Here is a 27,993-nt window from a genome sequence, read left to right on the forward strand (position 1 = left end):
ATCATTAAGTGTCGAATCTCATGATTCTTGACAAATGTATATTTTCTTCTATGTACACTGAGAACATATGCACCAAACTTCCTTGTGCCCAATCACACTTCACCAATAAAGAATTCTATTGCATCTATTCTAGATCAATTTAAATTGTTTCTTACTTTTCTTGCATTGAGTGCTTAAGAGTTGTTCAGCACATAAGAAAATACCATCACCACCCACTAAAGACAAATGCCAAGAGAATCTACCATGTACTCACTAGGATGCACCCACAACTGCACATTTCCAGCGTTGGGAATCGAGTGGAGATTATTGGGTGCCTGATGCATTAGGTGCAATAAATTCCCAGTATTCCTCCATAGCTCCCTCCCCAAAGAAGGATGCTCTGTTGGTCTTGGTCGACCCTCCTTTGGCTACTATTTTGAATCTGGTGTTCTCCTGGCTCAAAAGCAGAATAAGCTGAGGGCAAAAACAGCTGCTTATAGTTCAGCTAGCTTTAGCAAGATCTGAGATGCCAATTAAGGAGAGTATTTGTAAATCAGGGTTGAAATGAAAGGTCCTTAGTGCTGAGTTTGTGTTGTTTTCTTGCAGATGTTTCATTACCTAAACTTGATAACCTCATCAGTGCTGGCGACTTAGCACTGGTGACATTACCTAGTTTGGGTAATGAAACGTCTGCCAAGAAAGCAATAGAATAGAATTCTGTATTGGTCAAGTGTGATTGGACACACAAGTGTACATAAAAGAAAATATATATTTATCAAGACTCATGAGGTGCAACATTTAATGTCATAGGAGTCAAATAAGCAATCAGAAAACAATATTAATAAAAATCTTAAGGATACAAGCAACAAGTTAGTCATACAGTCATAAGTGAGAGGAGATGGGTGGTAGGGAAAAACTAGTAATAATAGCAATGCAGACTTAGCAAATAAGTCTGCACTACTAGTAAATAAGTGCACTACTACTAATAGTAAACAAGAAAGCTCAGAGAGCACCAAAGTACCTTTCAAGATCTGAAACTTAAGTCTCATCACTATAAGTCCTGCAAACAACAAATGAAAAAGACAGATGTCCACACTTGTATCATAAACTTTCAGAGTAAGCAAGCGGAAAATAAACATTACAAAAGTGAGCTTCCAACCTAAATGCAGGTAGAAAGCACAGTAGACTCCAAACTTGACTGCAGAAAATACGACTTCAGCAATAGAGTGATCAATACCTGGAATGCACTACCTGACTCTGGGTTGTTCCCCAAATCCAAAAACTTTTAACCTTAGATTGTCTGCAGTCGACCTCTCCCCATTTCTAAGGTCTGTAAGTGGTGTGCATAAGCACACCGCTGTGCCTACCGTTCCTGTCCTATTGTCCCCTTTTATCATTACTTTTTACTTATGTTTATACAAACTATTTATTTATTTATTTTGTTTTGTCAAGTACGTATTGGTGGTATACACAGATATAATAATATTGACATACGTGATACTAGTAAAAAAGTAAGGGAGAAACATTTAGGAGAGGGGACGAAGGCACGTTGGTGCACTTATATACATGTTTGACAAATTAAGTAAGTAAATAAATAATAACATAGATGCCAGGTGTATTTAGCCCGCTTTCTTAGAAAACAAACTTTAGCTTATTCCCATTGGACCAAGGCGCAGTCAATCACGTCAATCAAGAGACCAGCCCATTGCCTTTTTAGAGGGAACGGCTCAAGAGAAGGAAACAGCGGTATTGCCGGGGGTGGGTGGGACAGTGGTATCTCCCGTAGGACTGACTTGGACACCCTTCAAGACAGGACTCGACAAAGAGAGAAAGATAACGAATGATAGCGCTATCCTTTCCTCCCCCGGCAAGTCAGGAAGGAAGGATTTTTGCCGCTGCCCACCTCTTATTATTTCCTTAAGAACTGTCTACCCCCGCCCACCAACAATAATGGTTCAGCCCTTCACGTTTCGGGTCAAAGTTCTCCGGCGAGCAACGTTTGCCTCCGCGAGCTCCTCTGGCTGGAGTTAGTTGAGGCTTTAAAGGCGGGGAGGGTTGCGCTGGGCGCATGGCGTTGCCAGGTGAGCGGTTGTGTGGGGAAAAATGGGATGCGGGGGAGATACGCAGGGTTCAGTTGCGAGTCAAAGCGACGGCTTTTTGTCGGAGGAGCCTGCAAGCAAGACATGCGCGGCTGAAAAACAGTCGCAATCGATGGATTCGTCTGCGTCTCGCTGGCCGTCTAAGCCCGGGGTCTCCAACCTTGGCAACTTTTTAAGCCTGGCGGACTTCAACTCCCAGAATTCCCCAGCCAGCAAAGCTTTAAGCCTGGCGGACTTCAACTCCCAGAATTCCCCTGCCAGCAAAGCTAGGTTTATTACAGCCCTTCCAGCTGTTCTTACACCTCAGATATCGTAAGGGGAGTGCATAAGTGCACCAGTGTGCCTTCCGTCCCCTGTCCAATTGTCTCTCCTTATCTCATTTATCTTTTCTTCCTTTCTTATATGATCTCCTATACTTTTATATCTTCTATTCTTTTCTTTACTTATATTATTACATATCTTTCTCTTCAATGTGTATTATGTATTGGACAAAATAAATAAATAAAATAAAATAAAAATAAGTGCTAATGGAGATGTTTTAGCAATAGAACAAATTGGAGTGACTAGAACCCCAGTCTAGGGGTTAAGGCACCAGGCTAGGCTGAACTGGAGACTCAGATCTCATCCTCCATTCAGAGAAGGGCGGCATATAAGTCCAATTAATAAATAATAATAAATTAATGAAAGCAATCCAACACACCTTGCCTCACCTGGGTGGTGGTTGTAGGGAAAATAGGTGGAAGAAGGAACATACCTATTGGTTTGAGTCATTTAATAAAAATAAAGAAAGGTGGAATATAAAAATGACATAGCTAGCTATATTTATTTTATTTATTTATTAATTAGATTTCTATGCCCCCCTTCTCGAAGCTACTCAGGGTGGCATACAACATTGTAAATAAATACAATATACAAGAGAAATCTATTTTAAAAGACATATACAAAGCTAGTAAAAATCTAAAAACCCTTTACGCAATCATCCACATTCATCCAATTTAATCATTCATATTGGCTGGGGGCAATCTCATAACTCATGGTCCTCATGCCTTCTGGCAGAGGTAGGTCTTCAAAGCTTTACAAAAGACCAGGAGGGAGGGGGCAGTATGTATCTCCAGAGGGAATTCATTCCAGAGGACTGGGGACGCCACAGAGAAGGCTCTTCCCCTAGGCCCTGCCAGGTGACATTATCTGGCTGATGGGACCTAGAGAAGGCCAACTCTACGGAGAGGGGCGGCATACAAGTCTAATAAATAATAATAATAATAATAATAATAATAATAATAATAAACTCTGGGACCTAACCGGCCACTGGGATGCATGAGGCAGAAGACGGTCCCATAGGTAATCTGGTCCTAGGCAGTGTAGGTCATAACCAGCACTTTGAATTGTCCCCAGAGACCAATTGGCAACCAGTGCATATTATTCCATAAGGCTATTGCATCAGGAAAAGTTATTTACAGTTTATATATAAAGCAAGTCTTACTTCAGTAACCATGTAACTTCAAAAAATTCTGCCTGCTCAAGATGGTCTTTGGATGTCATAAGTCAACTCCTTTTAAACATGGAAGCATCAACACAATTCTTTCATTTACATTTACAAAAACGCTAAGGCTTTTTAAAAAATGAATATGGTGCTCAGTTTATGCAATCATTGATCACTTGTTTTTGTGTTACCTTTGAGTGAGTGCCTAAATATACTTTTTGTGTACATTTGTACTTATTTTTAAAAATAATGAAGAGTATAATAACCTGACATATTCTAAATGTTTTCAATTTTACAAAAAACATAGTTTCTGGATGATAGGAGATCTTATTCTCCTATTTTAATTCACATGTTAATTGTTTGCCAAATTCTTTATAATTGTAGTTCCTGGTCTATGTCAGCCAGAGCTCATTACCTTCATATATTCTACACATTGCTAGGAAACAGTAATTTACACATTGCTTGGAGCTTTTATGGTTTTCATGTATTGTGCCTTATACCATATTGGCCTAGAAGTAGCACTAAGTCAATTTCATGTGAGCTGCAAATAGAGAAGGCAGCTTAATTCTGCCAAACAGTCTAATGTAGAAAAAGTGATCACCTGTTGTAGAACTTAATCTAGACAAAACTGCTGCAAGCTCAGTATCAACATTTTATTTAAGAAACATCTGGCTCCGAGATTCAATTGATGAGATCAGTGTAGCAAGTCACAATTTAGCACTAACCGTTGTCATTGCAGGTGGCTGCTATTTTTATTATACATTGCATAATAACAAGGTAAAATTGACAAAATTATTATTGGGACTGTTGCATCAGGAAGTTTCCTGTATATTGAATATTTTTAGAATGTTCACAGACTAATTTAAAAATCTGTTTGGTTTTTTAGGTGGAAATAAGGACAACATCAGGGCAGGATGCAAGAAATGTGGCTATCGTAAGTATCTACAAAGATGAAGATACAGTTCTGAAAATGAACAGGTTGGAGTGAGTCTTCTTGCAATCTATCATTTGTATTAGCAGCAGCAATTGTAGGGGAGTTGGTAAACATTTATTTTTTACCTGAATTTTTTGTAGTGTAGTGCTTGTCTGATAAGTAAATACTGAAATTCAACATACTGAACGAAAGAAGGGGAAAGTGAATTTCAGTTCCTTATTGGTCAAGTGCCATACTAAAAATCAGTCCAAAAATGAATGATCCTTTCCCCCAGCCTTTATATTACTAAGTGGTCCTACAGTTTCACTTATCAAGACATAGTAATTTTCTTTCTTTTTGTCAAATGATGACATGGTATATGCTTTGCATTGTTTATCTGAGGTTTATTTACCTACTTTTAAGAATTGCTAAGGACCAGGTGTTTTTTTATTAAACCCTGATATGTAAAACCATAGAATTCAAAGAGGGTGTACTTTCTTTTTCACATGACTGTGAACTCTGCAGTGGTCATGTGAGTCAGTTGTCAAGCATTTAATTGTAAATCACATGATCATGGGAATGTGGCCATGGTCATAAGTGTGAAAAATGTCAATGTCACTTCTTTCAGTGTCTTTGTAACTTTGAACAATCACTAAATGAACTGTTGTAAGTCGAGAACAATCAGTAAAAGAACGGGGAAAAGAAAAACGCAATACAGGTTTAATAATATGACATTCTTTTAAAGTGCCAAAAACTTTTTTACTTGCTTGCTGAACAGCACATAGTCAACTGTACCATTTTGGTTGTTTGTTTTGTTTTTATTAAAATCTCTCTTTGTTTCTCAAACTTTATACTTAGCGGGTCATCTGACATTCGAGTGCCGAAACTTTCTCCGTGTAGATCCCAAAAGAGACATTGTTTTAGATGTGAGTAGCACAAGCAGTGAAGAGAGTGAGGAAGAGGACCTGGGAAAACTTGACGCCGTTCCAGAAAAGCAGGGTGAGTTTAATCATCTTATATATGTCTTTGTTGTTTTTCTTTGGCAATTATGTTTTCTGAACCACTGGCTTCCTACATTGCTGTCAGGATATCTGCCAGAAGAAAGAATGACCTTTTTCAATTATCTTTATATATATACACACACACACACACACACACACATACATACATACATACATACATACACACACATACACATACTCTCTGTGTGTGTACTTTATATATATACTACTTTACTACTTTACCATTTAAGCTGGTATATGTGTTTTGCCATTAGTTTCATATATACATGAATATTTTATCATTCAGGTTTTAGTTTTTTCTGCGTCTTACTTTGATTCCTAGTTTCTAGACAATTGTAAAATCTATTCCAGATTCTATAATAGTCCAATTCCTCTTTTTCTTTTAATTCCATCGTTATCCTATCCATTTCAGCACATTCTAAAATCTTAGCGATCACTTTTTGATCCCGGGGAACCTTTTTTTTTTGCTTCCAGTATTGTGCAGGTAATTCTGGCCGCAGTTTGTATCTGAAGAGTTAAGTACTGTTTATCTTTCTCAATTTTTGAATCCAATATTCCCAATAAGAATCACTAAAATCTGAATCACTCTAATTTATAGGTATTCCTAATGAAGAAGAAAAGAAAAAGATCCAAAAGAAGAGCAAGGAAAAATCAAAATTAAAGAAATCAAGAAAAAGGTAGCAAAACTGAGACCGAAGTATAGCTAGTCATCACTTTAGCATAGTCTGTTTAGTGACCATTCATAGTTTGTTTAGTGATCATTCAAAGGCACTAAAAAAGATGACTTACGACCATTGTACCATACCCATGGTCACATGATTACAGTTTGGATGTTTTGGCAACCGACTCATATTTATGATGGCTGCAGTGTCCCAGGGTCATGTGATCATCTTCTGCGGCCTTCTGACAAGCAAAGTCAACGGGGAACCTGATTCACTTACCACTCATGTTACTGACTTAACAACTGCAGTGATTTACTGTGGCAAGAAAGGTCGAGGTCGTGAAATAGGGCACAACTCAGTTAACAATGCCTTGCTTAGCAACAGAAAATTGAGGCGCAATTGTGATCGTAGAGGACTACTTGTGGTCAGGACATCATCATATGCAAAAAGCCCTGGCAAATCAGACAATATATTATTCCATTAAAAGGGGGGACAGGTAGATAGTGAAAAGTTTCTCATAGTTTCCTGTTTAGCTGGAGAAGCAACCAAAAAACTACATTGTTTTGGGTAACCCAACAATACTTGCCTGAGCAAGATTCTATTAAGCCCCAGTGTGGGGGCAGGAAACTTTTCACTAGCTACTGTAGATTAAGCAGACCATGTTTAATCAAGCCCTAAATCATAGTTTATGTACAATGTGTGCATCTTAGTTAAGGAGCAGGTTCATGGTATCTACGGTATAGTCTTAAATTTACTACAAATAAAATAGTTTTAAACTAATTTAACTTGATTTCTGTTCAGGAAGAAGTAGCTAAATTGTTCTCTGCTCCATTTCTCCATGTACACAGTGGATCTGTACTTAATATCTGTTTCCTCTGTTTTTGCTCTATATTTGCTACATATATTTTTTTTTGTCTATAATCCTTTGTTATCTTATAATTTCTGAGCCTGTAGAATTTCTGTCTACTATATGGGTGATGTATTTTAGCTAATTAATTTAGTTAATTAATTCCCTATTAATATACTATTAATATACTATCCCCAACCAGAGGATAGTTTCTCAAATAGAAACTATTTATAATTTCTATAAAAGGCTATATAGAAATTAAGAAAAGTCTCTTTGGTGTATTTAGCTACAGTAATTAGGTTTATCAGAAATTTTATTTTTAGCATTTAATGTTTTATATACATCTAAACTACATTTTATAATCCTATGTTTTATAGATCTCATTCTTCAAGCATCACAGAAGATGACGAACCTAAATCAAAAAAGGAGAAATCCCATAAAAAAGAAAAGAAGAAAGTGAAAAAGAGTAAATCTAAAAAGAAAAAACATCATCACAAAAAAGGAGGAAAAAAACACAAAAGAGGAAAAGATTCTTCATCATCAGATAGTTCAGATTCTTCTAGCAATCATTGAAAAATAAGACTTAGGTTGATCTACATCAATCCTAGTTCAAATTATGCCACAAGATATGTACTCCTTAATAATTTATTTTAAAAAATCTTTGTATTAAACTTTTTTTTTACGGGGCGGGGCAATTAAGTTTTTCATTCTCTTTTGTGGGTTTCTATCTTTATTTGTACTTCCTGATTGAAAATTGTTTGAGATTCAAATCTTAGAAGTAATCGTTACTTCTAAGACTTTAATCTGAACAATTACAAAATATTCACATACAATTACAGTAATTTTAGTTGTACAATCCTATGGTGTTTTTTAAAAAAACATTTCTGAAAATCAATGGGCACCTGCAAGAGACTGCTATTCCGCAAATTCCAGATCCCATTTATTTCCATGATAGGTCCCAGAATGAGAAGAAAAAACCTGCCCAATCATTTATGTCCCTTATCTTGGAACAGCTGGAGAAGCACTTGCATCAACGTCCATTCCAGTAGAAAACTAGCAGAGTATGGAACCAGTAATTCTCCCTCTTTAAATTTTCTTTTTTCTTTTAGTAAAACTAGAAGGAAGTATGTATCTTAGAAAATTTTGAAACATAGTCTTTGCTGCTTATAGCTAATGATTCTAGAACTAATTCTAAGAGAAATCCGTTCTACAATCAGCTATAACTAGCAATGACTATATAGTGTACAGCATGGAATGGAAAGAATTGTGAATATGTTGAAAGGCTGTTGTAGTATATTATAAATGCATGTGGTAGAAGAATGTCTGGATCAGGATGTAAGTTTATGTGTGCGAGTAAATATTGGGAATTAAATGAGCAAAGTGGACATAGATTTTTAAGCACCAAGTGATTTTTTTCTGGTAAAAAATCTTGGGTTTTGACCATTTGAACTAAATATGAAAACTATTTTTATGCTGCTTTTTTATTTCCATGTTGTTTCTTGCCGTTTATTTGTCTAGATGAAAAAGTTGGATATACTTTTTGGTTGGACCAAAGAAGTAAACCTGATTGAATTTGTAAGATAAATGATTGCTTTATTGTGCTTAGTTTGCTGAAAAATTAAAAATAGGTCATTCTTTTACCAAGTGCTTTCTTTTCCACCGGAAAAATAATGGGGAATACTGTACTTTCTATATTTCTATATTTTCAATAGTTTCTGCCTCATTTGTTCTGAGGCTGTTTATATGATATTGCAGAATGTGCCACTTCAGAGTAAAAATTGCAGATACAACATTTAAAAAATGTTATCTTGGCAACATATACATAGGACCTAAGTAAATTAGATGCAGCACATTAGACTCAAAGGGAAAAAGTTGCTTTGAAGTACATAGCCACTTAGTTGGGCAACAGTTTGTAATATTGTGACAATTAAGTCTTCATGGTATGTATTAAATAATTCCCCTAGACCAGTAATTCTTCTGTTTGCAGACAGGGACATCTAAGACTCCAGCTTCCTGTATAGACAGTACACTTATCAGGTTCCAGAAAAGTGGAATGATAGCCCTGATAGAGCTGACGCACTACCTCTTAAACTATCGTGTTTCCCCGAAAGTAAGACAGTGTCTTACTTTCTTTTTACCCCCAAAAGCCCCACTACGTCTTACTTTCGGGGTATGTCTTATATTGGAGCTTCCCTAGCGGTGACGGCGTGAGCTTTTGGGGCCCCGGTGGGAGGGCACCGGCCACTGTTGCTTCTAAGCGGCGCCGTTGTTGTCCTCACGGCGCAAAGCCACGCAGTCCTGAATCGCTCCCTTCTCCGGCCAGCAAAGTCTGCTGCCTAGGAAAGCAGCGCATTCTGGCCGCTTTCCCAGGCTTTCTGCAGGAACGGGTGGTGGGGCGCCACGAAGGGCGGCGCTTGAAAGCCACCACGGCGCCGTTGTTGTCCTCACAGCGCAAAGCCACACAGTCCTGGATCGCTTGCTTCCCCGGCCAGCAAGCCGGCTGCCTAGGAAAGCAGCGCATTTGAAAAACGCGGGGACAACCTGAAAGACGCAGCTACGAGAGGGAGGCGGCAACCCCGTGTTTCCCCGAAAGTAAGACATATGTCTTACTTTCGGGGTACGGCTTATATTAGCCGCCCCCCCTGAAACCCCCGATACGTCTTACAATCGGGGGTGTCTTACTATCGGGGAAACACTGTATCAAATGTTTACAGGCACTACAAGAACTCATTAAATAAAAATTGGTCAGGAATTTAAAATAACATCTGTCTACTCTCAATAAAATCTTCAAATTAAGTGATAGAAATTAATGCTTACCTTCCTGGACATCCCTGCATCATCAGACATAAATACAGTGGTACCTCTACTTACGAACTTAATTCATTCTGTGACCAGGTTCTTAAGTAGAAAATTTTGTAAGAAGAAGCAATTTTCCCCATAGGAATCAATGTAAAAGCAAATAATGCGTGTGATTGGGGAAACCAAAAGGGGGATGGAGGCCTGTTTCCTCCCAGGAGATTCCTAGAGAGGCCCCACAGAGGCTTCTCCCCACCTTTTCTGGCCATGTTTCCTCCCAGGAGATTCCTAGAGAAGCCCCATGGAGGTTTCTCCCTGCCTTTTCTGTTTGCAGTTTCGGAGGTTTGGGTTTGTAAGTGGAAAATGGTTCTTGAGAAGAGGCAAAAAAATCTTGGAACACCCAGTTCTTATCTAGAAAAGTTCCTAAGTAGAGGGGTTCTTAGGTAGAGGTACCACTGTAGTATTGTTTGAAGTAGTGAAGTTTCCAGTGCCACCACTTATAACACAATTAAGAAAATTTAGCAAGGGGGGAAAAATGGCTATAAGAAAGAAAAAAGTGGGAGAGATTTTGTTCATGTTGCCTTGAGATACTGAATTAAACTTTCATTGTGGTTGGGCAAATATTCTGTCATTAATAGCAACCATGATATTGCTGTATATTGTTATCGGAATCTATTGCTGAAATTTATAAGCCAAGAGTGATTGGCAGGTAATCATTGGCCCAGAAAAGGTGAGCTCCTCACATAAAATAATGTTGGAGCAATACAGTGATCCCTCGATTTTCGCGGTCTCGATCTTCGCGAAACGGCTATACCACGGTTTTTCAAAAAATAATAATTTAAAAATAGTCCGTGGGTTTTTTTCTATACCACGGTTTTTCCCGCCCGATGACGTCATACGTCATCACCAAACTTACGTCTGCCATTGCTGATTGGCCGAAATCTCGGCCAATCAGCTTTGCCATCGCAAAAAGTTTGCCCGACAACGCTGATGCACCGAAATCTCAGCCAATCAGCGTTGTCATTGCAAAAATTTCGCCCGACAATGCTGATGGACAGAAATCTCGGCCAATCAGTGGTGTTAGCCCAGCGTGCTTTGGAACTTTTGCAACTTGTTAAAACTTGTTGGAAGATGGCTCCTAAACGTTGCACGTGGAGCGGAGGCGGCGACACTAAAAAGAGCAGGAAGATGCTGACAATTAAGGAGAAAATTGAACTTTTGGACATGCTAAAAGAGGGACGCTTTTATGCAGATGTTGGTCGGCATTATGGGATCAACGAATCGAGTGTGCGATACATTCGGAAAGATGAAAAGAAGATAAGGCAAACTTCTCTGATAACATTCAACAAGGCTGCAAAAAGAATGGTGACGCCTAGAAACAAACGCCTTATGAAGATGGAAGCTGCTTTGTCCGTGTGGGTACAAGATTGCCGTAAAAAGAGCATTGCTTTGGATATCAACACCATACGGACAAAGGCACAGCAACTCTACACCCGTCTTGCAAACATAGAAGGAGGCGATGCAGATGAGGGAAACACAGGTGAGGGCTGGGGTTTTTTATTCTGTCATTATTTTAGTGCTTTTACCATACAGTACTGTATGCTTTCATTCAAGAGTCACTTCTCTCTCCCTTTCCTGTCATTCTCTGCAGATGAAGGTGCTGGTGAAGGTGCTGATGACCCTGAAGACCCCCAACTATCAACATCATCTGCTTCTTCGGCCCCATCCACATTCACAGCAAGCAAAGGGTGGTTCGATAAATTTCAACGGCGCTATGGCCTGAAGAGTGTGTCATTGCATGGAGAAGCTGCCTCAGCAGATACAGGTGCAGCCGAGCAGTATGTCCATGGCACGTTTAAAGACCTAATTGAAGAATGGGGCTACCTTCCAGAACAGGTGTTCAACATGGACGAAACAGGCCTGTTCTGGAAGAGGATGCCTTCACGGACTTTCTTGATGCAAGATGAAGCCAAAGCCCCTGGTTTTAAGGCCCAGAAAGATTGGGTAACTTTGATCATGTGTGGGAATGCAGCAGGCTTTTTGATGAAGCCAGGGCTAATTTATAAGTCACGAAATCCAAGAGCCCTCAAGAACAGAAATAAGAATGCATTGCCAGTGTACTGGATGCATAATCCTAAAGCATGGATTACAAAAGCCCTCACGCGGGACTGGTTTCATCAGTGCTTCATCCCACAGGTGAAGGATTATTTGGCTGGCAAAGGACTCAATTTCAAAGTGCTTCTCCTAATGGACAATGCTGGAGGCCATGATGACCTGGCACATGAACATGCTGGGGTACAAGTCGAATTCTTGCCACCAAACACCACATCGCTTATCCAGCCGATGGATCAAGGTGTTATCCGCGCATTTAAAGCACTGTACACGCGCAATTCCCTTGGAAGCCTCGTGGAAGCAATGGACGCTGATGAAAACTTCACATTGAAGGGCTACTTGCGTCAGTACACGATCGCATCGTGTCTGAAGAACATTCAGAATGCCTTAATGGATATGAAGTCACAGACAATGAATGCCTGCTGGAAGAAATTGTGGCCAGAAGTGGTGCATGATTACAAGGGATTTGCTCCCGAAGAAATTCAACATGCTGCAGTCCAGAAATCTGTGAAGCTGGCACAGGCACTGGGGGGAGAAGGCTTCAGTGACATGACACCAGATGAAGTCAATGGTTTGCTTGATGAGCATGGCCTACCGCTGACAGACAAAGATCTGGAGGAGCTGACTAGGTCAGCGAGTGAAGAAGAGGAGGAAGAGGAAGCTGAACAAGCTGAGGAAGAAGAAGATGTTGGCCTAATGCTTGAGCGGCTTGCAGAACTGAACAGCTGCTGCACATCTCCAACACATGGTGGAACTTTGGGATCCCAACATGACTCGCTCTATACACTTTAAGGCCTCCCTTGACAACACCTTTGCACCATACAGAGCCATGTTAGCCCAGAAAAAGAAACTGCACCAACAACTGCCCATAACTATGTTTGTCACGAAAACCAAGAGGTCTGTCACACCATCACCTGCAGCGTCCATTGTAGAAGTGCCCGATGAAATGGTGATAGAAGAAGATCCCGAGTTATCCTAGTTATGCTAACCCCCCCCCAAAATGTAAATAAATATTGTTATCATTTATAACTATCAGGATGACTAAGTGTCTTATTCAATGTGTACAGTACTGTACAGGTACAGGTAGAGGTAATGGGAAGGGGAAATGGTAATTTATGGGTTTAAAAGTGTTGGGACTGAGTGACATAGAAGAATGAATGAATGAGTGAGTGAATGAATGAATATTGTAAATTCAAACACAGGTGAGGGCTGGGGTTTTTTATTCTGTCATTGTTTAAGTGCTTTTACCATACTGTATGCTTTCATTTTCTTTCCTGTCATTCTCTGCTTCAATCATTTTCTCATTTCTCTCTTTCTCCCTCTCTCCTTTCCATCTCGCTCTCTCTGTTGCTCTCTGTGAGAATGCCTGTCCCGCCTCCTGCAGCCCCCCTCGCTGACAGCTGGGACGAAAGCGCTCTCAGCCAAGGGACTACAAGAGGGGTGGGGCGGGCATTCTAAAAGCACTCAGAGCGGCCGTAGCCGCCAGCGCTGCTGCAGGAGGAGTCGTGCCCCAAGAAAGCCGGTGAGAGGGGCGAATCGGGCGGGCGGGGGGTAGCGGCGAGGAGGCTGGAGGCGCTGGGTGGGTGGCCGACATTAAAAGCAATCATTGTAAGCCTTTCGTCGTTCCCCGCCTCCCCACCTCCAACTTCAAGCCTTTGCGCGGCCATGGAAAAAGGGCGCGCATGCGCAGATGGTGTTTTACTTCCGCGCTGCTACTTCGCGGAAAATCGATTTTCGCGGGAGGTCTTGGAACGTAACCCCCGCGAAAATCGAGGGAACACTGTATTACAATCTTTCATGTTATATCTATTAGCATTATATTATTAGCAGAATGCTTCGATGTAGCAACAGTTACAAGTAAAGACAAGCAGCTTCATTTCCAGCACTAGACAAAGTACAGAGCGGGCTGCGAGAACAGAGTGAACTGAGCCATGCCCAGCCTTAAACTTAAGTTTTCACTTTTGGTTCTTTGCACAGACTCAGATGTGGTTAACTCCCATTGGCTGAATTAGTTGCTATGCCTGTTCATTGGCTAACCTTGTTAACAGGGCTTTCCTAGTTCATGAATATCTCAACAGGGATGTATGGATTTTTTGGGGGGAAACTATGATGGGGTAGAAGACTGCAAAATTTTAATGATGAAATCTGAACTATGCCTGCTCTACTAGATCTAATAAGATGGGTAGAAGTATTGGGAGATGGGCAGTCCTGCAAGTAACCAGGTCTTCAGACCTGATTGGTTTTATACATTTTCTGTTTGTACAAACAACTGATGTGTTCCAGGATGGATACTGATCTGTGGCTGCTTTGTAGCTAGAGAATCTGCTATGAAAGGGAAAAGCACTCTCAGAACCACTTTTTGGGGACCAAATCCAAAGCATCACATGTTCTTATCTGGTGGTTCTTTATAATAACTGTTATTTGTTACCTCTGCTTGCTGTAAAACATCTGTTAGGTTATCCCACCTCTTTAACATGGACAATCTGAAATTGTACAGAAAAATACCATCTGAAATAGAGTAGTTATTATTATTATTATTATTATTATTAATATTATTAATATTAATTAGATTTGTATGCCACCCCTCTCTGGAGACTTGGAGCGTTGCTCAATATCTGTATAACAACAACAACAATGACAACAATAATAATAACAGCAGTTGGAAGGGACCTTGGAGGTCTTCTAGTCCAACCCTGTGCTTAGGCAGGAAATTCTACAATACTTCAGACAGATGGTTATCCAACATCTGCTTAAAAACGTCCAGTGTTGGGGCATTCACAAGTTCTGGAAGCAAGCTGTATAACTGGATGTATAGCCAAGGTATTGCTATGTGGACAAATGTATCACACTCATCAGCAACGGGGGGAAAACAGTAAAAACTGATGATCATTACAACTTGGGCATCCTTCAAGTTGGCATCAAACATATTGAAGTCAAGAAAAAAGTTAGAAGTGGAAAAAATGCCATCAATGCAATTAACACTTAGGCCAGAGATAAGCAACCTTAGACACTCAGAACCACAAAGCTCTAACCAGAAGCCCCCCACTCAATTCTGGAGCTGACCGTAAGTCCAGTTCCCCCACCATACACTCTCCTCCTAGTGTGGGGTTCTTTTTCCTCTACTTGTCCTAACCAAAAGTTCTTATCAATTGTGTAGCCAATCGGTGACAGGCAGCTGAGGAATGAAAGAGCCACACGTGGCTCTAGAGTGGTTCTAGAGTGGCAGATTGCTGACCCCTGGCTTAGGCAGTTCTAAACATTAAATACATTACTGGAATAGTGGGATGGACTCAAGCAGAACTAAAAACCCTGAATAGGAAGACCAGAAAAATAATTACAATGAATCATGCCCTTAATCCATGCAACATAATTGAAAGATTGCTTAAATAAAATAGGTGGGTATGGAATGTTGAAGAAGAAAAAGGGCATTGGAAGAATATTTGAAGGGCATTGAAGAAGATGCATTGAAGCTAATATACCACATGGGCTAACTGAATTGGGGAGGCACCAAACTGGTCTGGCAATAGCTGCGAGAAGGAAAATTGAAAAAGACCGAGGAGCTAATTCTGGCTGCACAAAACCAAGCCGTAAGAACAAATGCATAGAAAGCCACCTCCGCCAATTAGCTGAAGAATCAGTGGACTACCCAGTTAGCTGCTGGGAGAAGAAAGACATGTAACAACAATGTTATACAGTATTGAAAAATCGGAAAGAAATACTGTCTGTCTGTAAGCAAGAACTGGCAGAACCATAAAAGAAACAAAATAATAGAAAATGAAGAAGCCAAAATTCTTTGGGACATTAGAATTCAAATAAACGGGCACCTGCCACATAATTCCCCAGACTGGTCAATGTAAAAGACTTAAAAAGTCTGGATAGTGGATGTTATGGTATCTGAAGACAGCAGAATCAAAGAGAAAAAAAATGGAGAAAAATCACAAAATACAAATATTTCAAATAGAAGGAGACCGACTGTGGCAAATAAAGCAAAGATAGTATCAATAGGCACACCTTGGGTACAATGTAAAAATAATTGGGCCACCACTTGAACATTATCGGCATTGTCAAAATCAACACCAGTCAATTGCAAAAGGCAGCTTTACCTGGAATACCTTACATCCTTTAACACCATAAAACATCTCCTCTCCCAGGTCCAGGGAAGGTTTCAATAGATGAATATAAATGCCAAATTCAGCCTACAACATCTGGATGACTCTGCAATGAACAATTACAATAACAATAGTGACAATTTCTAGAATTTTTACCAGGAAAGTCTTTTAAAACATCTCTTTAAAATGTCTAGCTCAAGAGATTTTGAGTTAAGTATGGAAAACAGCATTTTGCATGTTTACAAGCTAAAATAAAAATAGTCAGCATGTAATGTTCTGCCTTTGTTTAAGTTAATTGTCACACACACTTCTGCAAGATATATAATTAATTGCCATTCCAAATAAACACTTAAGAAATGTGACCGTTATAATTAAGGACTCTTAGTAATTCTTTGTGCTGTCAAGAGTATGCAGTGCCTACCTTCTCAGAGGGAAGAGATCACCAGATGTTGCCATTTTAGAAACAGCTTCTAATTTTTGTGGCTTTGTATAAAGAGATAAATAGCAAACCACCAGAGCATTCACAATGAAATCAACAAACATCAGCACTGCAATGCCCAGTTGAACCTGGAATATTTCAGTCCTGGGTCAAACCCATATTCAAATGTAATTTGCATTCAAATAAATAAGCCGAAACAGATTACCTTTAGTGGTATTGAATTATGCAGTTTTTTCCCTTACGTCTGCTATCCACACCAATATAACTAACTGCTATTGTACCATTGTACCTGTTGTGGTTGTCTCTGGCCCAGCTCCTGCCCCAGGGAATGGGGAGGTGGTTGCAGGGGAAACTTCAACATGTCACAGGCCTGTGTTATTGCTGACAGAATCAGTTCAGACTTTAGTTTCCTCGGACGAAGAAGAAGGTGGGAGTGACTCGGCAGAGGAGGGCTTGGCACACAGCCAAGGCAGTCAATCTTCCTTATCTTCTATTGCTTCAGATGATGACATTTTGGACCCACGCAAGCGCAGAATTATGCGTAGAAGAGACCAAGTAAGAACATATTACAGGAAATAAGGGAGGCCACCTGTCTTTGGGTGGGGCTCCAGTAATTAGGGCTGCTGCCATAAATAGCAGCATGTGGGTTTGGCCATTGTGGAAGAATATCTGTTCGCAGTTGTCAGGAATCTTGTGTGCTGGACTTTGTTGCTTTTTCATGCCTTTGAAACCAAAGCAGAGCTATGTGTGTGTGTGTGTCTCACTTCGTTGGAAGAAAAAGGAGTGTGAAGTTTCTCCACAGCTGCTGGCTAAGTACTTAATGACTGCTTAAGGGAAATTGTACAGACTACCCGGTTGTTTTGGGAAGAGTGCTCTTTGCAATACAAAAAGAGTGCTTAGTTTATTTTGACTTTTGTGATAAAGAACATTGTTTTGAATTTTCAAACGTTTGTGTGTCTGAAATTTGTACCCTTTAATTTTCGGGAGGCTCCTATCAGAGAGCCCGACAGAACAGTACCGAGTCTGCAGAGAGGGGCGGCATACAAATAAAATAAAATAATAATAATAATAATAATAATAATAATAGTTTTAATATGAATTACTAACTCTTACCAGTTCATGCCAACCTTCCTCATTTATCAGATAGAAGATTCAAATCCTGGAAATGCCCAATGACACTTGCATAACAACTGCCCATCAACTTTTTCGATTCCCTAAGAAAGCCAAATGGGTGCCTGAACATCCAAACACAGGAAGACACATAAGTGACCCCAAGAAAAAGATGCCAGGTTTTGAACTACCACATAATCGTGAATATCCTCTGTATCATTGTAAGATAAAATACAGGAAATAGTATAAGGGCAGACTAGATGGACCATGAGGTCTTTTTCTGCCGTCAGTCTTCTATGTTTCTATGTTTCTATCAATGGGGCATAGTATCCTCCTCTCAGTGTGACTGCGGGATCCCATGTCAAACTGTAGATCACATTGTGATGGGTTGCAAGCTAAAGGCATATACTGGTCCAGTATCCAATTCTTTTAATATAAATGATATTGCGCTTCAATGATTAGAAGATATAGACATTGGTGTTTGAACATAAATATTTTTAACATTTATATTTTATTGTCTTTTACTAATCTAGGTGAAATGTTTATGCTGCTAGTCCATGTTGCTAAATAATAATATTAATGGGAGTTACTGTATTAACTTGAACCCTATAAGTCTTTCTAAAATACCAGATACAAACAGTAAGATCCAAATATATTATGGTTCTCTTTATTTTCCATTCACCCTTTTGGACGTTGTAATTTGCTTTGATTGGATCTCATGTACTTCCTTTTTAAAAACTTTTTTTTTTTTTTTTTACAAATGTGACATACAAGACAAAAGAAAAAACATACATAAAAACATTTGGGAAATGAAAGTTTCCCCACTTTTTTTTTTTTTTTTTGGATTTTTGATCAGAGAATTACACTTATTTTACATAATATTAATTTTTGAATTCTTTTATTTGACGTGTTGCTTTGCATAAATTTTTATTTATTTCTTTATTGTTCTTTTCTTTAGCCAATCATAAAAGTTTGCCCATGTTTTATAGTAATCTGATTCTTCTTTTCCCTCTAATCTTTTGGATAGCCTGTCCATCTCCGCACAGTCTAGTATTTTTTTAATTATTATGTTTTTTTCCGGTATTTTATCTGTTTTCCACTGTTGGGCATATACTATTCTGGCAGCTGTTAGTATATGTATAACTAGGTATCTTACCTCTTTTTCTATTTTTTAATTAAAAATACCCAATAAATATAATTCTGGGTTTTTTTTTATTTCTTCATTTGCTATTTCTTTTAAACAATTTGTCATTTTATTCCAAAACTTTTTTGCCTGTGTGCATGTCCACCATTGGTGGTAGAAAGTGCCTCTTTCTTTTTTATACTTCCAACATATTGGAGAGGTTTTTGGGAACATTTTTGATAGTCTTTCCGGTGATAGGCGCCACCTGTAGAACATTTTTAATTGGTTTTCCTTGAATGCAATCGATGGACTGCATTCAAGGATCTCATGTACTTCCATCTGTCAACTCTGAAGCAGACCTGAAGGAAGCCATCTAGTGCCACAAAGCCTGAGAGGGGTAGGTAGATAGCCCGCCTGGCAGTCAAAACAAAAAGTTTTCCTATGGAAACCAAGTTCACAATAACAGGTGGCTGTTGGAGGAAGAGGCAAGCCTGCCATTCATACTAATTGGATAATGTGACTGGTGACACCTGGGAGGATTTTACTCTTTTAATTAGTGAAAACTGCGGGAAATGTTAGTGTTGGTTTTCACTAGCTCTGTCGACATGATGTATCCAATAAAGATGTTCTTCTAGTACTGAAGGCCACTAAAGCTGACTGTTAGATCTGCAGGTCAGTGGTTCAAATCTCATCATTGGCTCAAGGTTGACAGCCTCCCATCCTTCCGAGGTGGGTAAAATGAGGATATGCTGCTCTGTTTAAAAGTGCTATTGCTAACATGTTGTAAGCTGCCCTGAGTCTAAGGAGAAGGGCGGCATTAAAAAATCGAATAAATAAATAAAATGAATAAAATCTACCTGCCTTGGAGTTCTGCTTTTAATGGGTGCATTATTCAGAACCCTGACACCATAATTCATACATTCCACTCTCATAAATACTTCGTATAAAGCTATTCATTAATCCTATATTATTGCATTATTTATTTATTTATTTAATTGGATTTGTATGCTGCCCCTCTCCGAGGACTCAGGGCGGCTCACGGCATGTATTGAAAAACATGAAACAATAATAACTATCCAATTAATACATTAAAAAAACAATCTTAAAATTCTAATTAAAAAACTATCAATATCATTCATTCAACAAACTAAAGCATTCCTTGGTCAGGGGGGAAGATCTAAGGAACCACAGGCCTGGCGGCAAAAATGAGTTTTTAAACTCTTTTGGAAGACGAGGAGGGTGGGGACAGTACGAATCTCCGGAGGGAGTTGATTCCAGAGGGCTGGGACCCCCACAGAGAAGGCTCTTCCCCTAGGTCCTGCCAGCTGACATTGTTTGGCCGACGGGACCCTAAGGAGACCAGTTATAGGCATTAAAGACAACATAGTTGCATTAAAAGGCTGATAAATGATTGGTGGGATTATACTTGATGAGCATAGTCCAATCTGCCGAATAGTCATGGGTGCTGTAGTAGATCTGTACCATGATAATAAAAATGAGAAAAAGCAGTGTCAGAAGCTGTCTGTGGTGAGCTGGGATAAGGAGAGGACAGAGAAATGTGTTCCAGTCCATGAAAAAAGTATAGTGGGTTTCTGCACGCTGTAAGTTGAATGTGCAAATGCTATCTTGTTCTTTATTTCTAGGTGAAGGAGTGGGAGTAAACTGAAAGTGGAGGTACTGCTGGCCATTAGACCCCAAAAGATGTAATCTGAGGGTTGGGTTCAGTTGTGGGTTGCTTTTGGTTCGTCCCAGTTCAGACCAATCAGTAGTGGTGGCAGCAGGAAGCTCCGCCCATCCAGCCGGACATAATCATGGACAATATGCGCATGTGCAGAAAGTTATGCGCATGCATAGAAATGCCATGTGCGTGAGTTCACAGTCCTGAACTGGTAGCAAAGGTAAGTGAAACCCACTACTGGTTGGTACTTAGTTATTCTTACAATGATTTGCATGCTTCCTATTCACCATATTTTACTACTCAGTAACATACATTTGTAATTTCGTATAGCATGTACAGATTTAAGTGGTGGTAACTTGAATCTTTCTATAATTAAATCTTGCAGCTTTATAACAAATAGCGGTTTAGAAATGGCAGGTTTTAATTTCTTGGTGAGACATTGCAAATTATAGATACCTCTGCAAAACTGGAGTAGACAACCATGGCAAAGACTAAACCATCTGTGAATAGAACTGTCCTTGAAATTTATCAAATAAGGTGAGGATGGCAGATCGCCCACATGTGTTTTGGATGGCTATTCCTCATGAGGATAATGAAGGATAATACCTTTTTGCAAGTTTGAGTGCTGGGAGATGATGGGATCAGCTACCTTGCTCTCAATGGAACTGGCGCATTTTAAAGGAAATTTGCAAATACAGTGATGCCTTGTCTTACAAACTTAATTGGTTCCGGGACGAGGTTCTTAAGGTGAAAAGTTTGTAAGATGAAACAATGTTTCCCATAGAAATCAATGGAAAAGCAATTAATGCGTGCAAGCCCAAAATTCACCCCTTTTGCCAGCCGAAGCGCCCGTTTTTGCACTGCTGGGATTCCCATGAGGCTCCCCTCCATGGGAAACCCCACCTCCGGACTTCTGTGTTTTTGCGATGCTGCAGGGGAATACCAGCAGGGGAATACCAGCATCGCAAAAATGAGCGCTTTGCTGGCAACGGAAGTCCAGAGGTGGGGTTTCCCAGTGAAGGGAGCATCAGTGAAAACACAGCATCGCAAAAACACCAAAGTCCTTGAAACCCCACCTCCGGATCTCTGCGTTTTTGCAATGCTGCGATTTCACTGAGGCTCCCCTCGCTGGGAAACCCCACGTCCGGACTTCCGTTGCCAGCGAAGCTCCCGTTTTTGCGATGCTGGGATTCCCCTGCTGGGATTCCCCTGCAGCATCACAAAAACATGGAAGTCCTGAGGTGGGGTTTCCTATGGAGGGGAGCCCTCAGGGAAATCCCAGCAGTGCAAAAACGGGCACTTCGCTGGCAACGGAAGTCCGGAGGCCGGGCATCCCAGTGGGTTTGTAAGGTGAAAATAGTTTGTAAGAAGAGGCAAAAAAATCTTAAACCCCGGGTTTGTATCTCGAAAAGTTTGTATGACGAGGCATTTGTAAGACGAGGTATCACTGTATCACTGAATAATCATTTTTGGAAGTTACTTCTATTAACAATCTTAAAGCTATTAGAGAACTATGCAAAATTTTCATCAGGTGAGTTTATCTTCAATTCTGAACAAAAGAAAAATTAGTTATAAGCTTAAGAATTTAAAAATGAAATAAACAGCAAGAAGTTGAATAAGATTTTGATCTAGGAAACTTATAAATGGACTAAGGGTCAAGATAAATTTAGAATATTGACTTTTAATGTAAGAGTTTGAAATTACCTGTAAAAAGAAGTAGCTTTTGTGGGAAACAACTGGGTTTTTTATTTGGTTATTTTGGCTATTAGAATAACAAAAAAATGATTTTAAAAAAATGGCACTAAAAGGAACTAAAGATTTAAAGGAGAAGTTTGCTTGATGTCTGTTACTACTAAGACTTACAAAATGATACAAAATGTTGTAACATTGGAAATATTAAATAAGATCTTTGAAGAATAGACCAGAAATTAGCAACTATAATATTAATGATGTTTGCTACTGTGGATAGACAATCTCTAAAATATGTCAGTGAAAAAATAACAGATATGGAGAAATTGACTTGGTTAACTGGGGAATTCTGGGAGTTGAAGTTCCCAGGTCACAAAGTTGTCAAGATTGGACATCCCTGCTGTATTGCATTCTAGAATGAATCCACTAAGATTCTTGATTGCCCTCTACCAAAATTGAAGTGCATGTCCTTCTTATATTCTTTGTAGTTTACTTCCAAAGCTTCTTTTTCTAGCTTTCTTACAATTTTAACAGTTTTTTATTTTGTCTTGCACTTTCTGACCTTGAAGCTGAATTACTGGCTGATAACACATTGGTTCGGAATTGTGAATGCATGCACATTGCACTTCTGCGCATGCGCATAGCCTTCTGCAGATGCAGATTGTCCGCGATGACATCTGGCTGGCTGGGTGGAGTCTCCTGCTGCTGCCACTACCCGTTCATCTGAACCAGGGTGAACTGGTAGCAACCCACCACTGAACCAACCCCCAGATTGAAAACCTGGGTGCATCTTATACACAGAATGTAGCTCCACCCAGCCATTCCCACTCTTTGGTCTCTGCCTGCCAGCAATTTACCTCCTTGCAGCAAACAACAGAGCCTGATTAGCACAAGCCACTGATTATCTACCTACCTATCTATCTACCTACCTACCTACCTACCTATCTATTAGATTTGTATGCCACCCCTCTCCGCAGACTCAGTGCACTCCCAGCACTCAGCTGACTGACTGAAGTTGTCAGCATGCCCACGCACTAAAATGAAAATGAAACTAAAGCTGCACAGAGGCAAATTGCTGCAGGGTGGGGCAAAGGCTGAACCTGGCTGTTTGTCTTTTGCTGCAAAAAGGTAAGTCAATAACTATGAATGCCTATAGAATGTTCAAATTATTAGACTTATTTTTAAAGACTGCTTTATTATTGTTCTAGACAACTTAACAAAACAAAGAAGCTTTTAAAAATAAATGCTTGATCTGAAGAGGCCCAGTACTATTGTATCTTGTTTTAAATAGCAGAGAATACTTCCAGAAAGCCACATCAATTTTAAAGATCTGTAAAAGTATAATCTGGAATGTCCTTTTTAGTATTAAGATAAAGCAGCTGAGTTAAACCCTGACTTAGTCATGTTTGGAGCAGATCTATTTAAATAATTGGGAGGAGTTAGTATAATTACATTTAAGAAAACTTTATGGGATTAATATACTGCCCTAATGTACATTTCTCCAATTCTTTGCTATTTCTATGGGTCTGGCACACATGCACAGAAATACACAGCAAACAGTGTATACCATCTGTGCTGTTCGCTGTTTGGCAAATTTCTGGGAGGCAGAGGCTTTGTTTCCTTCTTTTCTTCCACCAAAACTAAGGTATGTCTTATACTCCAAAATATATGGTGTTTAACTGTTTGCTAACAACTGTTTGCAATCACTCATGCCTTGCTCTTTGCCTACTAAGGAGTCTCATTGGGGAGTGTTGCTCTGCTTGCTTCTATAGACATCTAGACCTGGGGCTTGGGGGATTGCTGTACTTCATTATCTAATTCAGTGGTGGTGAATCTTTTTTTCCTCAGGTGCCAAAAGAGTGTGCATGCATGCTATTGCGCATGCACGAGTGCCCACATGCCTGGGGAGGGCAAAAACAGCTTCCTCCATCCCCTGGAGGCCCTCTGGAGGACAGAAATGACCTGTTTCCCACCTTCTGGTGAGCCCAATAGGCTCGTGTTTTGCCCTCCCCAGGCTCCAAAGGCTTCCTTGGAGCCAAGGGAGATTTAAAAATGCCCTCTCTCATCCCCCCCAGAGGCTCTCTGGATGCAAAAAACACCTTCCTGGAGTCTCTGTGTGAGCCAAAAATCAGCTGGCTGGCACATACATGTACGTTGGAACTGGGCTAGGGCAACAGCTCAAGTGCCAAAGGATATGGCTTCGTGTGGCACCCATGCCATAGGTTCGCCATCACTGATCTAATTGCTCCAGCAGAACAGGAGATGCCTGTGGCTGATGAGCCTCCACTGAATTACTGGCTTCTGAGGCTGAGAGTCCTGAAGCACAGGTTCAGCTGGAGCAACATTGGCAGATTCAAGGTCAGAATCACATTCTGAGTCAGGGATCTCCAACCTTGGCAACTTTAAGGCTTGTGGACTTCAATTCCCAAGTCTTAAAGTTATCAAGGTTGGAGACTCTTGTTCTGAGTCATGGCTCATAACAGATGTAGTGCTGAGGAATAAAAAAATAATAACATACATATTACAAAGAAGACATATTTTAGTTTAACTAAAAATATTTATTAACAATGTAAAATGTTTAATATTTTACAGTTAGAGCTATTCTGGCATGCCCTATAAGCAATAACACTAAATTGATGTTCTGACACCATGCTTCAACCTTTACAGGAAACAAAATGGAATAATCTGTTTCGCATCAGTGGATTTTATTGTTTCCCACACCATTTTTTAAATTTTCTACTTAAGGTTGTAACATAAACATGTTCAGATTTTTCTTTAAAAAAAGTAAAATAGCTATTCCTATGCATTATACAATATGTAGATATTATCTCATATTTACAGGAACAACATATCAATGTTATGTTGCTTATGTACTAGAAATTAAAAATTTGTACTATGAAGATCTTGTATAAGTTGTGTTATAGAGTGGAAGACTAAATATGAATGAGAGCACAAAAAGCAATAGAGTGTGTATGTTCTTGTACAATATTGGCTCTGTTTATTTTAGCATTTTAGAATTTAAGCACAATTTTGCTCTTCTAAACAGTTTTCTATGGATTAAAATTGCTTAATAGAATATGTTCAAATGTTTATAACATACTAGCAAGAGCTACAGTCATACTGTTGCACTGTACATAATTGATTGTGGCTTATACATTAAATAAAAAACCTGCATGTGTTGGTTAATAATCGTATTTGCATCTAATCACAAAATGATTTAAAGTAGACATGCTGTATGCCATTAAAAAAAAGTTTAAAAAATTCTTGATGATGTTTAATTGGGTTTCTGAATTTGGTTCATTTCAGCAACAAACTATTTGAAAAGGAAGAGAAAACATAATAAGGGGCATGTAGAAAACACACATGCTCGTTTTAGAACAGCGCTTCTCATCATCAGGAACTTTAAGATAGGTGGATTTCAATTTCTAGAATTTCTCCAGCCAATTCTGGGAGCTGAAGTACATCCATCTCAAAATTCCTGACACTGAGTTGAGAAACACTGACGTAGACCCTTTTAACTGACACCAATAAAGGACATTTTGTATTGGCTGCAGTCATCTTTATTCTTCTGAAATGGATCATTTAGCTGGAGACAAGACAGCACAATCCAAAGAATCTTCTCTTCCGTCTTCGCACTAATGGATAAGGAGTCAAGTTTAGCAGGCTGCTATCATCTGTGGGTTTAAATAAAAAGATCAGAGTTAATCTCAGTAGCAATTGAGCATGGATTCTTAACAGCAACACGTCTGCTTTACCATAAAGCAAACTTTGAAATCTAGAAGGCTTATATAGGAAAACTTGATTCATAGGGTCTGGGGAAGTTTTCTTCCAGACTTTACTATAATAATAAATAGTAACTATTGTACCTTTCAGTATTAGAATATATTTTATTATAGTTTAGGAGAGAAGCACCTTCCTCAATCATATTTGATATGTTTAGTTTCAGCAATGCCAGCCTATTGCATACTATTACTGCTATTATCAACAATTATTCTGATCTACTTTTGTAAACGGGACATTTATAAGCATATTGAAAATGTAAACAGCAGAAGAGATTATAATATCTCTTTGGTGACCAAAACAGGCTTAATAGACATAGACATCAGTTAAAAATTCCAAATTGCAAACCTGTCAAAATAGAAAATTCTCAAAAAGATGTTGAATAATACTGATAGCAGAGAAGTGATTAACATAATTAACTTAAAATGGAGTTACACCTTCCAATTTATGGATATAGTAGTATATAGTATAGTACTATATTGGATGCATTATCCTCAGTACTTTAGCCCAGCTAGTGTAAAATAAGTGCAAGGCATAGAATAGACAAAAGTTTAAAGTGGATAAAAACCATCAAGAGCCTTGACTCCTGGCTGGCTGTAATTGCTAAAAACTGTTGGTTACTACAGTAGGAGGTTGTTTTGAAGCAGAAACAATTAAAACTATATTTTAAGCCTTAAAATAGATTTAAAAAAATTAAAATAACATTTCCAAATTCCCATAATATAATTTTTTTTAAAAAAATCCAAGAAAATTCTGGCTCCGCTTATTTTGCATCATCACCTTCATAATGCTCCAAGAATGTTAAGCATAACAAACTGCTCACCCTGGCATGGGAGATAACAACAGATATCACCTGCTTTGAAGCATTCAATGTAGTTTATAAGAAATTCATTGACCATTACTAAAAGAACTTATCCTACCCAATACGTATTTATTGTATGATAAGTTCAGAAAAGAAAAGCTCACCTTGATTTTTCAATGGTAAAGGCATAGTCTCCCTGAGTTTACTTAAAAGGTTTTTCATTTCTCTCATATCCCTGCAGAAATAAAGCACAGAACTTAAATAAAGACCCATTTCTACATTTTAGAATACAAGAATAACACTATGGATTTTTTTAAAAAAAAGGAATATATATCAAACATGGTATCAACATGGTTTCAATAAATATCAGCTTTTACTTTGAGTCTATGCAACAATTTAAAAAGAGGAAGAAGTAGTGGTAAGAATGGCATCAATATACCAAAAATAATTTATTTTGGATGTGTGATATATATACTTATTTAAATGTTTATAGCCCAGATTAATCATAATGGGATGTAATGAATAAATAAACATTCAAATTCAAATCAATTTTTATTACAGTCAAATCTTTATTACTGCACAAACATAATAAACCTATAACAATAAAAACCAGCAATAAAAAACTAGTATACCTTCAAGATATACTGTATGTTGTCAAAAATAAAAATAAAAGCAAATGTATATCAGTTTTGCTCACAAAACTGAGATCAGTTACCATTTATTTAGGTATCTGGTCCTGCACATGTTTTTTCAGCTGTGATACTGAAAGTATGGAATAGCTTTGACAAATTCTACTAAACAAATATAAAAGTAAAATAAATAAAGAAATTTGAGAACAAAATCGGATCAAAAAACAAAAAAAGCACACACCTCTCCGTATTTTCAATATCTGTGGAAACCTGCCATAAATGTTGTTGTATTTCTACTGGCGAAGATGATGTTTCTTCCAAAATAGGGGCTTCCGAACTCTCCTCTACCTTACTGTCAAGGCTCTTGGGTACTGCACAGGTCTCTGTCCCTTTGAAAAAAGCACCAAACAAAACATATTTAATCACAAAGATGTTATGTCCATATCTTCTCCCTAATACTTTCACCTGCCGATTTGGAAACCTCTGCTTAATTTCAGTGCTATAAATAAATTACATAAACAAACCAACATTTTTAAGGTCCAAACAATCAAGAACAACATGTGGAGCTACTTCTGAGTAGTTTATTGTTGTTTGCCTACAAATAGAATCTTACCAGACTAAAGCAATAACTATAGATATAGTCTCTTCCTGCCTACCAGTGATTCTTACCTCCCTGCCTTGTTGCCTTCTGGGAAACAGCTCATTCTCTCCTGTGGTTTCA

The 27,993-nt window shown here is 38.9% G+C and overlaps 3 protein-coding genes across 3 annotated transcripts in view; 2 read left to right on the forward strand and 1 right to left on the reverse strand.

The window, feature by feature from the left end:
- The first annotated feature begins 1,687 nt into the window (after positions 1-1,687).
- SREK1IP1 (SREK1 interacting protein 1) lies at positions 1,688-8,645 on the forward strand. Its single transcript, XM_070743290.1, has 5 exons — positions 1,688-2,060; positions 4,448-4,495; positions 5,333-5,473; positions 6,095-6,173; positions 7,383-8,645. The coding sequence occupies exons 1-5, from the start codon at positions 2,048-2,050 to the stop codon at positions 7,576-7,578; spliced, it is 477 nt and encodes a 158-aa protein (XP_070599391.1). The 5' UTR covers positions 1,688-2,047; the 3' UTR covers positions 7,579-8,645.
- A 2,398-nt stretch (positions 8,646-11,043) lies between these two features.
- LOC139159013 (tigger transposable element-derived protein 1-like) lies at positions 11,044-12,948 on the forward strand. The gene is made up of 2 exons (XM_070736361.1): positions 11,044-11,341; positions 11,453-12,948. The coding sequence occupies exons 1-2, from the start codon at positions 11,164-11,166 to the stop codon at positions 12,703-12,705; spliced, it is 1,431 nt and encodes a 476-aa protein (XP_070592462.1). The 5' UTR covers positions 11,044-11,163; the 3' UTR covers positions 12,706-12,948.
- Positions 12,949-24,595: 11,647 nt separating this feature from the next.
- RGS7BP (regulator of G protein signaling 7 binding protein) overlaps positions 24,596-27,993 on the reverse strand; it is a 73,036-nt gene continuing 69,638 nt past the window's right edge. The window contains exons 4-6 of the mRNA XM_070736362.1: positions 27,514-27,661; positions 26,808-26,878; positions 24,596-25,735 (exon numbers count right to left, since the gene is read on the reverse strand). Coding sequence (XP_070592463.1) covers positions 25,644-25,735; positions 26,808-26,878; positions 27,514-27,661 — 311 coding nt within the window. The 3' untranslated portion in view covers positions 24,596-25,643. The remainder of the gene's footprint in view (positions 25,736-26,807; positions 26,879-27,513; positions 27,662-27,993) is intronic.

The sequence above is a fragment of the Erythrolamprus reginae genome, chromosome 2 (genome assembly GCF_031021105.1).
Source record: "Erythrolamprus reginae isolate rEryReg1 chromosome 2, rEryReg1.hap1, whole genome shotgun sequence".
Classification (NCBI taxonomy): Eukaryota; Metazoa; Chordata; class Lepidosauria; order Squamata; family Dipsadidae; genus Erythrolamprus; species Erythrolamprus reginae.